Genomic DNA, 14,511 nt, shown 5'->3' on the forward strand with positions numbered 1-14,511 from the left:
AGTCTCCCACGAGTGGGCACTAGCTCAGGCAGTCCTTCAAGAGATCTTCACCCTTTGGGCAATCCCTCAAGTGGATCTGTTCGCGACTAGTGTCAACTGGATGTGCAAACTGTACTGCTCCAGGGAATTACCCCCAAGAGGAGCTCTAGGAGACGCGTCTGTGGTGGACTGGGAGTTTCCACTCCTGTACGCGTTTCTTCCAGGCCCCGTCATTCATCACGTGATTAGGAGATTGAGAAAGTTTGGGAAACCCATGAGCCTGATTGCCCCGAATTGGGCCAGGAAGACGCGGTACCCGGACCTTCTGGACATGTCCATCTGCCCTTCAATACGTATTCCACAATGAGAGGACCTACTCTCTTGAGGGAGAGAGGAGGGTCTGGTTCTCCATCCAGAAGTCAAGACTCTTAGCCTTCACGCTTGGTTTCTGAGAGGCTGAGATACAAGGATTGGGACCTCCTGGATGACGTAATGGAGATATAGCTTTCAGCCAGAAGGCCATCAACAAAGTCCTTGTACCGTTGCCGTTGGAACAAATTCTTGCGCTGGTGCAAGGACAAGAATGTAGACCCTTTATTATGCAAAACACCAGATGTATTATCTTTTCTACTATACCTAGCCAATCTGGGGCTCCAGGTTGGAACAATTAAGGGCTATTCGGCGGTGCTATCCATCTTTAAGTGCTCGTCTGAGGAATCTTCTTAATCCTATTTTAGGATCCCACTGGTAACAGTTTCTGAAAGGATTAATCAATGTGTCTCCCCAGTACCTCCTGACTCCAATCCCCCAGCCCACCTCCCCCCCTCCCCTGCCAAAATCTCCTTTTCCGGTTTCAGTTTGGGACCTTAATCTGGTATTCAAATTTGTCTGCACCATATGAACCTCTACAGGTTACTAACATTTAAAACCAATTTATTGGTAACAAGAACATCAGCCCGTAGAGTGAGTGAATTGCAAGCACTATAATCTAAAACACCCTTTACTATCTTCCACAAGGATAAGTTTGTCCTGAAGGTTAAGCCTTCATGTTTACCTAAAATCATTTCAGAATTTCATGTAGGACAGAATTGTATTGCCCACTTTCTTTAATGCAAAAAAGGTAGCATGTGCCCCTCTACAGAAAGAACCTGGCATGATAACCTGTTCAGTGGTTTTTTTTCCCACTGAGAGTCCGCAGCCATCACTTTGCTCACCTGTTCTTTCGACTGGATGTTCCTCCCACGTATTACTCATCGCCCTCCCAGCCTGCCCCACAGTAGAATTTCCCATGCTATTACAGCTTTCGCTCCCAAGCTTCGTACGGTCAAACCCCTGCTTATGCGTGTAGTTTTTACTTAAAGGAAAAAAACAGAACTGAAGCCAACGGGCCATGTGCTTGCTATATATACCTTCGATGATCTCACCCTCGAGACACAGGCCCTCGAGGGACATTGACGCACAGCGCCATTTTCTGAAAATATTTTCTGAAGCAGCTGAAGCTGTATATTTAATATCAAAGATGAGGAGCGTTACCAGGGGTAAGTAACTTGTCCTTCTTTTTCAAGGTTGAACATTTTGTTTTAAGTGACTTCAAATCCTAGGGAAGGGGAAATCTCCCAGGACTTTCGAAGGTCATTTAGTAAATGTTCGCATTGTTTGTTCTGTTGAATTGCCACAGCTTGTATTTATGCTTTTATTTAGTGTGAGGGCCAGTTATCCTGTTAGTGTGTTGCCTTAGCTTTTAGAATAGGCAGGGAATTCCGCTACTGAGTAGGGAAAGTGAGGCATTTTGCTATATTTACTTATAAAATAAAATGGCATATTTTGAAAGATCTTTAAACAGTTGTCTGCCTCGCATTACTGATCCCTCACAATACTTCCATCTCTGCAGAATGCCACTCAACTGGTGGTTTCGCTGCGACTCCATGTTCAGCTGTTCTTCACTTCGTCAATGCAGACTTCCGGGTTTTGACCTCTGCTTTGGAATGGATTCCCTTGGTCCCCTTGGCTCTGAACCTTTGCGAACCTGTGCACTGGAACATTGTTTGGTGCTTATTGGACTTCCTCTGGGTCTGGATTTGGCTTCGGTGACTTGGACTGGCCTTGTGTTGACTATCTTGTAACTTAGATTCTTTGGATTCTTTATTCTTTTCTGGAGTTCTTTTCTTACTGCAGTATTCGTACCTAGAAACATTTCTTTGGAACTGTGCTCAATCTTTTCTTATTTCACGCTCTGGTCACTCTACAGCGTGGATAAGGTTCTCCACCCCTTTGTATTTCCGTTGCAGGTACAATCCATGCTATAAAAGTAAGGAGAGGGGTGGCAGGAGAAACTTGTACTTGTATGTACCTTTCTCGTGCCTTGAAACACTTGTGCATAGGCGCGTTACAAATGCCATATCATATCCTGAATTAACCAGGCCTCTGTTTTTTCCTACTCTACAGCAGGGAAGGAGACTGGTGATGAACTTTTCACTTAACCACTGAGTGTAGAATTGTGTTACTCCCCCCACCTCCCCTACACTGAGAGGTTGGGAGGAAGGGCTCACCCTCCTGAAGGGCTTAGTTGGGGCTTATGTGACACCTAGAAAGACTGAGTACTTTCTGGCCTTCGGCATCTGGCCGTTGGCATCTCAGGAAAGATCCTCCAGCAATATAAACCTTGCCCATCAGGGAAGCCTTGTTTGTAAAATATGGAGAGTGACACACAGCAGAAGCCCACAGAGAGTTGGGGGAATTCCTTTCTTTTGGAATAGAATACTTTTGTTTGCCATTCTGACCCCCAGTGAGTTGTCACCTGTGTGTATATACACACACCTGACTTCACTTGTTCGAATCTGTCCTGTGAGTTGCATCCTATATGGAATGATTTGGCTTCTTGACAATTTATTTATGGCATTTATGTAACTCCCAAACCCAGGGCTATCACCATTTGTTACAGGCAGTAAGTGAATCGGTGAGTAGTCCTACAGTGATGCAGTAATAGCAAAACAGAGGTAAGTCGTATTTATCAAAAAGCCAGGTTTTGGCACATTTTTTAAAATTTGTTGTAGGATTGTTCATTTCTCATGGAAGAGGGAAGAGGGTTCCGGAGGGTGAGAGCAGAAACTGCAAAGCTGGCGCCTCCTGTCCTTTTACTTATGTAACGGGGAGTGACAAGAGGCTGGCACTGGATCTTAGGGTGCGACTAGGTGTTTTCCGAGTGATAGTCATTTAGATAGTGCAGAGCTTCTTCGTAGATGCATTTGTGAACCAGTTTTTTGACGACAATCTGAGCTTTGATGGGCAACCAGTGGGCATCGCGTCTGGTGGCAGAGATGTGGTCGCTGCGTTTTAGTCCAAGGGCGGCTCGAAGGGCTTTGTTTTGTAGAAGCTGCCCTTTGGACTGGTTAAATGCTGATGTGCCCAGAAGAAGCGCATTGCAATAGTGCAGTTTGGATATTATTTGCGCTTGTAAGAGTGTCAGGCAGTTATCGGGTGCTAGGAATTGTCTACTCAGAGATAGGAGTGTGGACGTGTAGGTGTGTTAATCTGTTTGGACATTGACAGCTCGGGATCCATGTAAACCTCCAATGTTTTCACCTGTTTGAGGACTGGAATTGCTATGCCATTAATGCAGATGGAAGAGTAGCTGCTGTCAAGTATTTTTAGTTGAGAGGGGGATCCCACAATGAGGAGATCCATTTTGTCATATTTTATACAGAGGCTGTGTGTAGCCATCCAGTTTTGAATGCTCTGAAGACTTTGTTGGTTGTGATGGTGTTCTGAGTGTAATGGCTAGTGATGGGGATCGGGACTTGGGTGTCATCAGCATAGTTTGTGATACCCATTGAGCCTCAGAGGTCAAAGAGGGGTTTAGTACAAGTATTGTATAGTGTGGGTGAGAAACAGGAACTTTGGGGGACCCCGAGTGGCACAAGGATGGGGTTGGCTGCCTCTTTGCAGATGAAAGATCTGGTGGTACAATCGGATAGGAAGGATTGGATCTGGGACGTGGCTTCAGGCGATAAGTGAAAATTGTGGCAGAGGTTTTGGTAGTTATTTGTGGTCAACTAGATCGAATGCCGCAGACAAATCTAGAAGCAGTAGAATGCTTAGCTTTCTGGAGTCACGCATGTTGTCCATCTGGATTTTTAGGTCCAGAAGGCCGGTTTCCGTGCTGTGTTGGGAGCGGAAACCCGATTGTCTGGAGCCAAGGAGGTGGTTGAGCTCAAGGAAGGATTGGATTTGTGAGTATGCTACACTATCTATTATCTTCAAAAGGAAAGGGACTGTTGTAATAGGTCGATAGCTGGTAGGAATGAGTGGGTCAAGTGAGTTTCTTGAGGAGGGGGGTGATACACAATGCTTTGATGTTTGCTGGAACAAGGTTGCTGGTGAAGGATGCGCTAATTAAATCAGTGATGATGGCGCTGAGAGTGGGGGCACATAGTTTAATTGGAGAGTGAGTCAAGTAGTATAGGGTTGAGGCAATCCAGTGTGAGTTTTGTGCATTTCTGACCATGATGGATTTGGGAGTAGGTGGCCGTGTAAATTTCAGGTTGGTGATGCATAACTCAGTTGATGAGTAAGTGATCTGACCAGGGGATTTCTGTGATAGCAGAGATATTGATGCTGGTGTTGGAAGTGAGAATCCAGTCTAGGATTCGGCCTTTGTTATGGGTGGGCGCGCTGACTAGTTGGTTGAAGTTCATGTCATCCATGGCTGCGGAGAAGGCACAAGCTTTATGCTCACCTGGAGCGTTCAAGCCAAGGTTAATGTCACCTAATATGATTAACCTAGTTGAGGGTTTCAGTAATGGGGTGATAAGGAGTGGGATGTCTAAGGCGGGGTGACTTAGGTTGTTGGTATAACAGTAGGATGATAAAGGTAGTTTTGGGGGTCAGTGGGTATCTTTATGAGCAGCAGTTTGTAACCTATGATGGTTGGCATGGGTGAGGATCTGATTTGTAGGGAGGTTTTTGCGATGAGTGCAACTTCCCCACCTATGGCATCACAACAGTCAGCTCTGAGGATGGTGTAATCAGGAGGGAGTGCCAGTGCAATGGTTGGGCCCCGAGGCCGGGTGCAACCATGATTCTGTAATAGCTAGTATATCCAACTGGTGTTCTTGTAGGTCATGGATCTCTGTAGCGTGTGCTCCTAGGGGCCAGGGATTAATAAGGGCAAATGTTGGGGTTTTACATTGCTCACTGACGTTGTTTACGAGTTGGCAGCTGAGTTTCTTCAGTGTTGCTTCTTATTGGCTGGTGGGCACTGTGAAGGCATCATGAAGTAAGATAATGCCCTGGAACAACAGGCCTGCTAACTTCTTTCCTTTGCTCCTTCCTGCCTTCCTCCCTTCCCTCTGCTGTACACTCACTCTGACCTTTTTCTTCCCCCACCACCACCCTGTGCTCTCTCTTTTTTCTTCCCCCTTCAACAGCTGTTTTATCACCCACCTCAAACCTCTAGCTTCACCTTGCCCCTTCACCTCCTTCTGCACCTGCTGCTCTCTACCCCTTCACCTCCTGATGCTCAGCTGTCCCAACTTCCCACAATGCTTTCTATTGCTTGTTAGTTTTTAAATCACCCACTTTCTTCACCTTTGACAGAGTTTTCACTATGAGTCGGGAGCTGAGGTTCTTTAGTGTAGCTTCTTGGTGGTTGGTGGGCACTGTGAAGGCATCATGAAGTAGGACACAGACGACAGATACAAATTTGTTCTCAAAAGTGTTATTTAACGGAAATTGTAGGATGGAGTAAGGCCTCACTTGCCCTATACTAAGGTGGGATTTCCCTATCTAAAGAAAACTGATAGTCTGTGTCAGGATGCCCAAATCAAGGGACTGTGTCCAAAACCTACATCTGCTCTGACAACTAATTGTATACAATGTAGAGGGATGTCTGTCTCAAAATGAATAGTTTTCAAAAGTTCAAAAGAAAGTTTATAGCGTTTTCCGGCTCTTGGATTATGATAATTTTCCCGCTCCCCAAATTCAAGGCAGTTCACAAAAGATTAGCGTTCCCTTCCCCAAGAGTTCAAATCTTCCAGCTTTTCAAAACAATACAGTTCTTTGGGATACTTCCCAACTCTCTTGTCACTAGTACTTTTCACTGGTTCACAAAAAAATAAGTTTTCTGAACTTCATAATCATATGAGCAGCTGTTGCACAACAGAAGCTCATAATCATATGAGCAGCTGTTGCACAACAGAAGCTTCTGTATGGATACTTTCATTGGCTTTCTTCATAAACGGGCCCTCCTGTATAGACGCAGTTGTCGGAGCTCTGCTCGCTCTCCTGGCATTCTTCAGCCACTGAAGTGTCTCGGTGCCTCAGAGCTCCTGCTGCGTGCACCCAATGAGGAGGGCTGGCAGGCCTTCCAGACACTCCTGTGGCAGGCCTCTGCCACAGCTTCCGTCTCTCTAGCCCGACACGGCTCTCAGTACCTGTCTCTCCCGCTCCTCTCGCTCTTCAGCGAGCATCTCTCAGCTCGTGTTGGCAAACCTGCTCCTGGGTTCCTTTCGGTGCTCCTCTACTTGCTGTGCAGCTACGCTTCTTATAGCCATTGGAATTGTTAAAAGTCCACAGGTGTGGGTCATTTCATTCAATTGCCTCACCTTCATGAAACCTATTAGCTGCGCATGCCTGGCCATTCCAACGGTAAACTTCCATAGCCCTCTTCTTCGTCTTGGTATCAAAGTGGTGTTTGAGGAGGTTTGGATTAAACGAAGTGTGCATTACTATGTGCTGTCTTCTACTTGTCTTGTTACCTGACTGTGTGTCTGCATTAACAACATAAGGTGAATGTGTTTCTCACCTAAATGATGTTGTCCTAGTTGGTCTCTTCCTCGTCCCAGTGTTGAGGTGATAGTTTTGTGGGACATTTCCAGGGAAATAAAAGGGAAAGAACTGACAGCCTGCAAAGGCTTGAGAGAACAGAAGGTTTGTTTTGGAAATGGAATGGGGAATACCATCTCACCCAAGGACGTCTCCTCCCCACTCCCCAAGTTCCAACCACCCAGGTGATCCTCCCTTGCATATCCGCCCCCAGGAGTGGGATCCAAAAGCAATGGCCTTTGCCTGGTCACCTGAGAGGAGGATCCAGGGGGAAAAGAAGTGATGTCCTCCGGTTCCTCACAGCGCCTTATAGATTTGCAGTTGTAGCTAAATGGATTATGCATGACTTGCTGTGATAGTCTGAGCCTTGAAAAGGCTCGTCTGCCATCTTGGTTTTGTCTGGACTGTGGCATTAGGCTACCACCATGCTTCTTTCTTTGCTTGCTTCAGTAGTGGTAAGTACTAATTAAATGTTGTAGGCAGCCTTTCATAATGGGCTTTTTTCTCTTGTCATAGACAGCAACCTCCGTTGTTTGTGTATTGTACCTGTCCACCTTCTTCTGCATTACTTGCATGGGTCGGACATTGCTGGTCAGAGTCATTCTTTTTAATATGTTTGCAAAGGAACATTGTGTAGTGCTGACAATGTGATAATTGCCTGCCAGCTCATTCTTTACTGTGCAGGCATGAGTGGGGGAAACCAGTTGATTCCCCCCGAGCCCCAAATTGCCACTGGGCCCCACCGCCTGTTGTATGTCACCCCCATGCTTGCGGCCACAGTGAGACAGGAGACACGTTGGTACACGGACCTTCTTACCATGATGGGCACATTCCTCTCAAGCTGTATTCAGCACTCCTAACCATGAATCATAAGGTTCTCCATCACACTCTGGCTCCTGAGGTCTGAGTATGGACATTTAAATACTGCCCTAAAATATATGGCGGTTCTGGCTCATTCAAGCATTTCCACTAAAATACTACACTTCTCAGAAAAGTGAAATGATTTTGCATGTGGTGCAATGTAGTAAATATTAAACTAATGGTGAGTCTCTGCAGCAAGTCTTGCCATATCCCCCAAAGTTAGTAAAAGGCATGAAGAAGCACTCCTCTCACCTATTGAACAAAGAATTTCTAAGGTTCATGCTCTCTATGCTTCTTCTGGTAAGGCATTTCCCTCCAGCTGGGGCCTTGAAATGTAGGTTTTTCCCCGATTAATGGCATCTTTAAGATGATGCACTCTTCATGGTTAAATCTTGCTACCTTGGAACACTGCTTTCCTAGTCACCATTACATTGGGATCCAGGGTCAGCATGATCCAAGCTTCTTCTGTGTCAGAACCCTATAAAAAATAGCAACCTGACCGTGCGTGTCATTAAGAACATATCCGTGATTCAAGCCTGAAATATTTTTGGGTCATCATTTGAACCAATATATCTATTGGCCTGTGTGTTTTAAGATGCCAAGATCTCCCTCTGAGCATTCCTTACCAATACTGCACATTAAACAATGCATTTGATACTGGGTAGCCAGGATTGAGGAAATCGGGAGACCATCGGTTATTTTTGGAATCTTAATCAACCATGAAATGTCAAGGGATGCCAGAGTCAGCCACCATAAAATAGATTGTAGATTGCATCAAGTACTGTTTTTTAAATTGGCTAAAACAGTTGCCAAGCAGGGTGACTGGACATTTGCAAGGCAGCGACATGCAGGTTCATGGGGCTGTTCTGCACACGCTGTCTGGTCTAGGAGGCCATACCTAAAACCCTGGTGGACCAAGCCATACTGAAGAACCTCTTCATTTAATTCCACCTCGCAGGTATTTTCCGCTTGCTAATCTTTTACTTATGCGCCTGTGAATCTATAAAAGATCCAGTGCTGAGGAACTCCCATTTGCTTACCTGAAACATTATTATTTAATAGATTCATATATGACTGACCCTACCTTCCCAGTGGCTGCCTTAAATGTTAATTCCACACGCTTCTAATCCGAAATGTGATTTGGGTTGAGTTGGGTCAGCAGGCCTGGTTGCAGTTGGGATAAAAATAGTCTTTTAGTCCTTATAAAACAAACCACCTACATTTAGGGCATGTACATAATGATTCCTTCCCCAGTATTTTCCCCTAGCCTGTTCATTCCTCCTCCGACAGTTTTGCTGCTCTTGCTCTGTTTTATCTCGCTCTTGACCCACAGTGACCGCCTAACTTCAACTCCTTGTGCTTCTCCTAAATGATTCATCCTGTCGTGGCTTGGTATGCTGCACACTAGTTACCACAGCAACTCAGCACCAGCTGTTTGCTGTTTGCCTTTTTCACTAGTTTTCTTACATAAGGGAGCTCCACAGCCTTCCACCAATTCCCACAAATGGGCACTATTAGCCTGAGCTCTTTTCAATTTGGATTCACTGTCATTAGATGTTCGAAGCCCTTCGGGTACCTACTGGAGTGTGAATCCGTCCTCCCTGTGGGCTCTAAACTTTAATACATCTTTTTAAATAAACGGTTCTATGTTATTTTGCCGACAGTTTTTCCGTTAGAATTTTTGTCAAACATTCCATCGAAAAACCTCTTGTCAGCAAAACACAATACCAAATGAACAGTTGGCCTCTGTTTATTCTCTTTTGCAATTTGATAGTGTGTGTGTGTATATGTTCTATAAACTGTGCAGTGTATATCAGATCCATTTAAGTCACACTGTTGGAATTGCAGATCAAATAAAGCAGTTTCTTTTCATCCAATTGAAATGCTTATTCAGTCTAAAAAGAAATAACTATCAAGACCTGTGAATGTTCTGTATGTAAATAGTGACTTGAATGGGTAGTGCTCTTCTTGTACAATGTTTAAACCAAAGCGACGAGCTTAACAATCCCATTCTGTGCACGTTTTAAGTTGTACATACTTTATCTGTATGAAGAGATTAGTAAAACTCTTCTGTGCTTCATTTATGTTTTTAGAACTCTTTCTTCCAGCAACATGGCTGCACAACAAATGACACCAATGCAAAGTATAACAGTCGTGCTGCTAAGCTTTACAGGGAAAAGATAAAATCTTTGGCAACGCAAGCAACGCGGAAACATGGAACAGACGTAAGTAATGGTTTGCATGATTATTAGCTCTGTAAAGATATAAATATAAAAACGTACTATTCGAATCCAACGCTGTGGAGATCCTTTCATTTTATGAGAGAAAAGGTTCTTATAACAATGAAACCTAAGCCGGTTTAGACTTTGTTGACAAAGACTGCACTAACTAGTTTATAAAAAGAACCCTTGATATGGCCGAAGAATCTTGATAATACAAATACATATTGGAGGTTTCTCTGCTGGCAGTCTACACTGTTCCTTCTGTGCAGTGTGGCTGGTCGTAAGGAATCGGAAACATTGAGGACGTTAGTTTTGATGAAAATATAACAAAAAGGCCTATCTTTCCCTATTGCCAAAGGGACCCCCTTGCCTATCTAAATTAACTAGAGGTGCGTATCTGTCGAAAAGTAACTGTCCTCAGTTGCAAACCTTACTCTACTTGACCCTACCACTAATATGAGTAACTCAAAATAGCTTAATGAATGGGTCTCTTCTCTTGGTTATCTCTCTTCTTGCCTTCCTTCCAGTGGCTTTTTCTTTGAGTCTGTATCTTATATCTAGTGGTTATTGATACTCAAAGTCTGTTTAGAATATATGCGTCTTTAAGTAACTTCTCTGCAAGCCTCTTGAGACTTCCTTCATGAGCTCCTGTAGCGCTTCCCATATACTTGTGGACCTTGTACTCTTTAGTGCCAGCTTTACTACAGTTTTCCTTGAAATACTTTCTCACCCGCCTGTCTTTACTTGTATATCTTTTATTCTTGAGGGTTAATCTTGCCTAGGTTTTGTATGACTTTGACTTTATAACTTTATGCCAATTATCATTCACCCTCTCCTTGGTTCTTGGCCCTGGATTGTCTTTATTTGATTTCGTTTCGGTAGAAGTCTCTTTTCACAATACTTGTTACTTATTTGCAGTGGGCTTTCTTCTCTCTTTAAGCCTAAGTACCTCAGGGATTCTCCCTTCCTCCCAGGGTAATTGCTTACACTTTTTATCTGTTTCCCAAACAGCCTTATTGATCACTTGCTGTATTGATTTCAGATATCTCCATTTCTGAAAATGTAATGTTTGACTTTCATACTTCTGACTTTGAGAAGTTTCTCTCCTCACAATACGTTGCCGTCGGCGGCCGATGCCTTTTCTGATGCTGGGGAACCTTGCGGGGCTCGGTGCGCACTCGATGATTCAGCTTCTCGGTTGCTCTTTTCTGTGTCTGGCTTTGCAAGCGTTGTGTTCTCAGCTCCTCAATAGCCTGTCATCGACAGATGTGGGACGCAGGGAGCCTGTAGCACTCCCTTATCGGGTAGTCTCTGCTTCGTTAGCTGAGCCCTTCGTCCACCACGATGCAGCTTTGGTCACGCCACCACCTTGCATATGGGTTTTGGTTTTCAGTTCGGGTAACTGTTCACCTGTTGCAGGATTTGTCGGCACTCCAGCATCTCACTCTGTGGCGTTCCTCGCCTGTCTAAAAGTCTTAAACTTTGCGATTTTGTTATGCTCCACCTCTCCAAGGTGTAAACATGTCAGGGTGCTTCCCCTTTGTGCCATGCTGTCTCCTCCCCTCACAAGACCTTTCTTTTTCCTTGGTATGGCTGGTTTGTTCCCACATTGCCTGAAGCCAAATATAATGAGGACAGATTAGCCTTTATAGCTGGCAGTCCCGTATATACAGATATAGTATTTGATCTAGGGATTTCCTCATAAGAATGGGAGTCTTTGTCCCGTAAAGAGTCGTCACACCCATTGCTGTCCCGCTAACCCAGACCCCTAGTGGAGGGCCTTGTGGAGTCGGCTCACATCCCTAGTGTGACGTGGTCAGGACGTTGACTCTTAAGGACATTTTTCAACAATTTTTATTAAATAAGGTGTAAACCTAACTATCCCTATGGCTATGGGGTATTCCCTACCTAAAGGAATAACTAGGGTGCTAATCGGTCTTTTCCAATGTCCAAAAAGAATCTGTCCACTGTCCAAAACTAACACTATCTGACCCTATCGCTCTTACCCAAAAAATGAAGGGGCAGGAGAATGACTCTCTTCTACTGCTCGCTGCTCGTTGTCTTCTCAATATGTGCTTTTTCAATAGTTCTTGGTAACTGTTTTTATCGGTTCATTAAATTCTTTCTGCCGGTAAGTAGATGTATTCTTCACTTTAGATGTGATTTTACTTGGTTCAGATTGATTTATCATAAAGACCGCTTTGGTCTACAACTCTTCATACTCTTTATTTCTTAGGTCCCAGTCTTCTGCTTTGGACACTGGTTTTATATTCTTTTCTGTCCAGGGCGAAAGTTATTCACTTTATTATTTCCTCCTTCGGGTATCTGTGTCTGTCTTTTATTCAAAACAGTGTATTAATGTTGACATTGATTTTCTTACTCTCCTTCATCTCCCTTTTCAGGATCGTTAATATTCCTTTACTTGTATTTGCGCAGTACTGTTTTAAGAATGATATCCCATTTCCATTGGTCTCCCCTTCATGGTTCTTCCTCAGACTGTCATAGTTCACATTCAACAAGGATATTCCACTTCATTCAACTCTCCTTCAGAATGAGTTATTTCTCTCCTCCTTGCCTTATCAGAGTTCAAATTCAATAGATATATTTCATTAGTACTGACGCAAGTTATTTGTGTTTTACTCAACTGTGATCTTCCCATTCCTTCCCTATCCCCCCACTACTTTCGGTCTCAACAGGAAACTTCTTGGGGGATCTTATGAGTCCAGGGACTGTTTTGTTTCTCCACTGCACTATTGAGCAGATTTTCATGGCATCTCTAACATACGCTCGTCGCACCTTCTCTTTGTTATTCAGAGTCAACTGGGAGCTGTGCCGTTTGTTGCAGCCACTCTGTGGCGGTATTGGTGTGGTTGCGTGGGCCGGCTGACCACCGCAATTCTCGATCATACTACCACCAATTCTTGAGCCACACTTGGCTCGACCCTTCTCAGGCTCTTGGTTACGCTGGCTTCTCAGCGTTCTCTGCTGCTTTCCAGCAGATTTGGATTTTGTGAGCTCTGCAGCTCTGACTCTTCCCGGGTTCACGCTACCTGGCGACCTCCCCTGCTTGGTGACTGCTTCCTCTTGCTCCTCATCTCCCTTCTCCCCTCATACTTGATGATTGTTTCTTTCAATCCACTCGTCTCGGTGGATTGCTCATTTTTTCTTAGAGACAGTTTCTTAACCAAAGTCATTATTCTGAAGGTTATCTTCTTCTTCAGCCCAGTCTGATGGTTGACAGGGTTTGACAAACCCATATATGCCATCGGGGATACTGGTGAAGGAAGTTTCTCACAAGAACGGGAGTCATTGTCCCCTAAAGGGGGGGGGTGGGAGTCTCTCCCACGGACCTCTAACCCTAGGGAGGGTGTTGCGGAGCAGGCTCATCTCCCGAGGTAGAAGGGACGAATACCCACGATTCATCACATCAGGTATATGTGTCATATTAACATACGTTTGCCGTTACGTGTGCAGACCTTTTTGGGCAGAGGTTGTGCTCTTATTTATTCACCTTAGTAGACCAAAATTAAACATTCAGTGCATGAATTAAAAGAAGATATGCAACCTAGCTCGCCAAAGTGAGATAATTCTCGAGTCACATGCTTTTGCACATATCCTAATAGCAAGAGGATCACTTTACAAATGTTTACTTGCCTGAACTCAAGGCGTAACTGCACAATGAATGCCCCATAAACCCTAGCCCATTGGCACCATCTTAATATCACTTCAGTCATGATAGGGGAATAACTAGAAATTCTCCAGCATGGGGTCTGGCATGGATTCACATGCTCATGAATATTCCCCGTCGTCAGGCTGGGAATCCTCAGTAAAGAAAAATCAGTATCAGTTTCATTTCTGATCTGTCTTTCGTAGTAGTAACCATTCACTGATCTCTGCGTCATACTGACCACAGCCAATGACTGCCATCTCCCTAAGCCCCGCCTCTGGCAGCCATCTTCAGATTTTTACCGCACGTTCAAGTGTTGGGATCCTCATACTATTGCTCTCGAGCTTTTAGTGCTTTTTTTGTGCTTTTTCTTAGGAAAATTTTCTCTTTTTCGGTCAAAAGAGCCTCAAGCGCCACCGTTTCTTTATCCGATCAACGGGGACCCGTGTCGGATTCTTCTACGCCCCTCAAGGGTGAAGATTTTGTCGAGCCATGCTTTTGGAGGACGCCAGAAGTTTCTCAGGCCCATCTCGATCATGGCCCAGGAGAAGGGAAGCTCGACGCCCGGAAAGCAGTTCAGGGTCTGCCCTGGATGCCAGCTTCAGAATGTCTTTAAGGAGGACGAACACTCCCTTTGCCTCTACTGCCTGCATGAGGACAAGACACACGTGGAGAAGGACTGTGCGTTTTGCGGCAATATGTCGGAGCGGACCATGAAGGACCGCCATCTGCGTCTCGCCAACTGGCTGGAAGGGAAGAGCCCATCAGGTGAGAAGAAGAAGTCCGAGCGGTCTTCTAAGACCTTTGAGGGCGCCCCGGCGACGGGGGGTCCAACAGAAGGCCAAGCACCGCGAGTCCGCTGGCACCGGGAGCACCGAACGGTCGGGCTCTACGGGCGCCAGGCAGGGCGCATCCTCCCCGGCACCATCAACCACGAGCCAAAGCTCTGGCTCGGGTAAG

General features: G+C 45.0%; 1 protein-coding gene across 2 annotated transcripts in view; it reads left to right on the forward strand.

Annotated features, from left to right (window-relative positions):
* ARFGAP3 (ARF GTPase activating protein 3) overlaps positions 1–14,511 on the forward strand; it is an 840,898-nt gene that overhangs the window by 206,483 nt on the left and 619,904 nt on the right. For both annotated transcript variants that reach the window (XM_069628227.1, XM_069628226.1), the window contains exon 4: positions 9,756–9,887. In XM_069628227.1, coding sequence (XP_069484328.1) covers positions 9,756–9,887 — 132 coding nt within the window. The remainder of the gene's footprint in view (positions 1–9,755; positions 9,888–14,511) is intronic.

This window comes from Ambystoma mexicanum, chromosome 12, assembly GCF_040938575.1.
Source record: "Ambystoma mexicanum isolate Mex_15411 chromosome 12, UKY_AmexF1_1, whole genome shotgun sequence".
In the NCBI taxonomy this organism is placed as follows: domain Eukaryota; kingdom Metazoa; phylum Chordata; class Amphibia; order Caudata; family Ambystomatidae; genus Ambystoma; species Ambystoma mexicanum.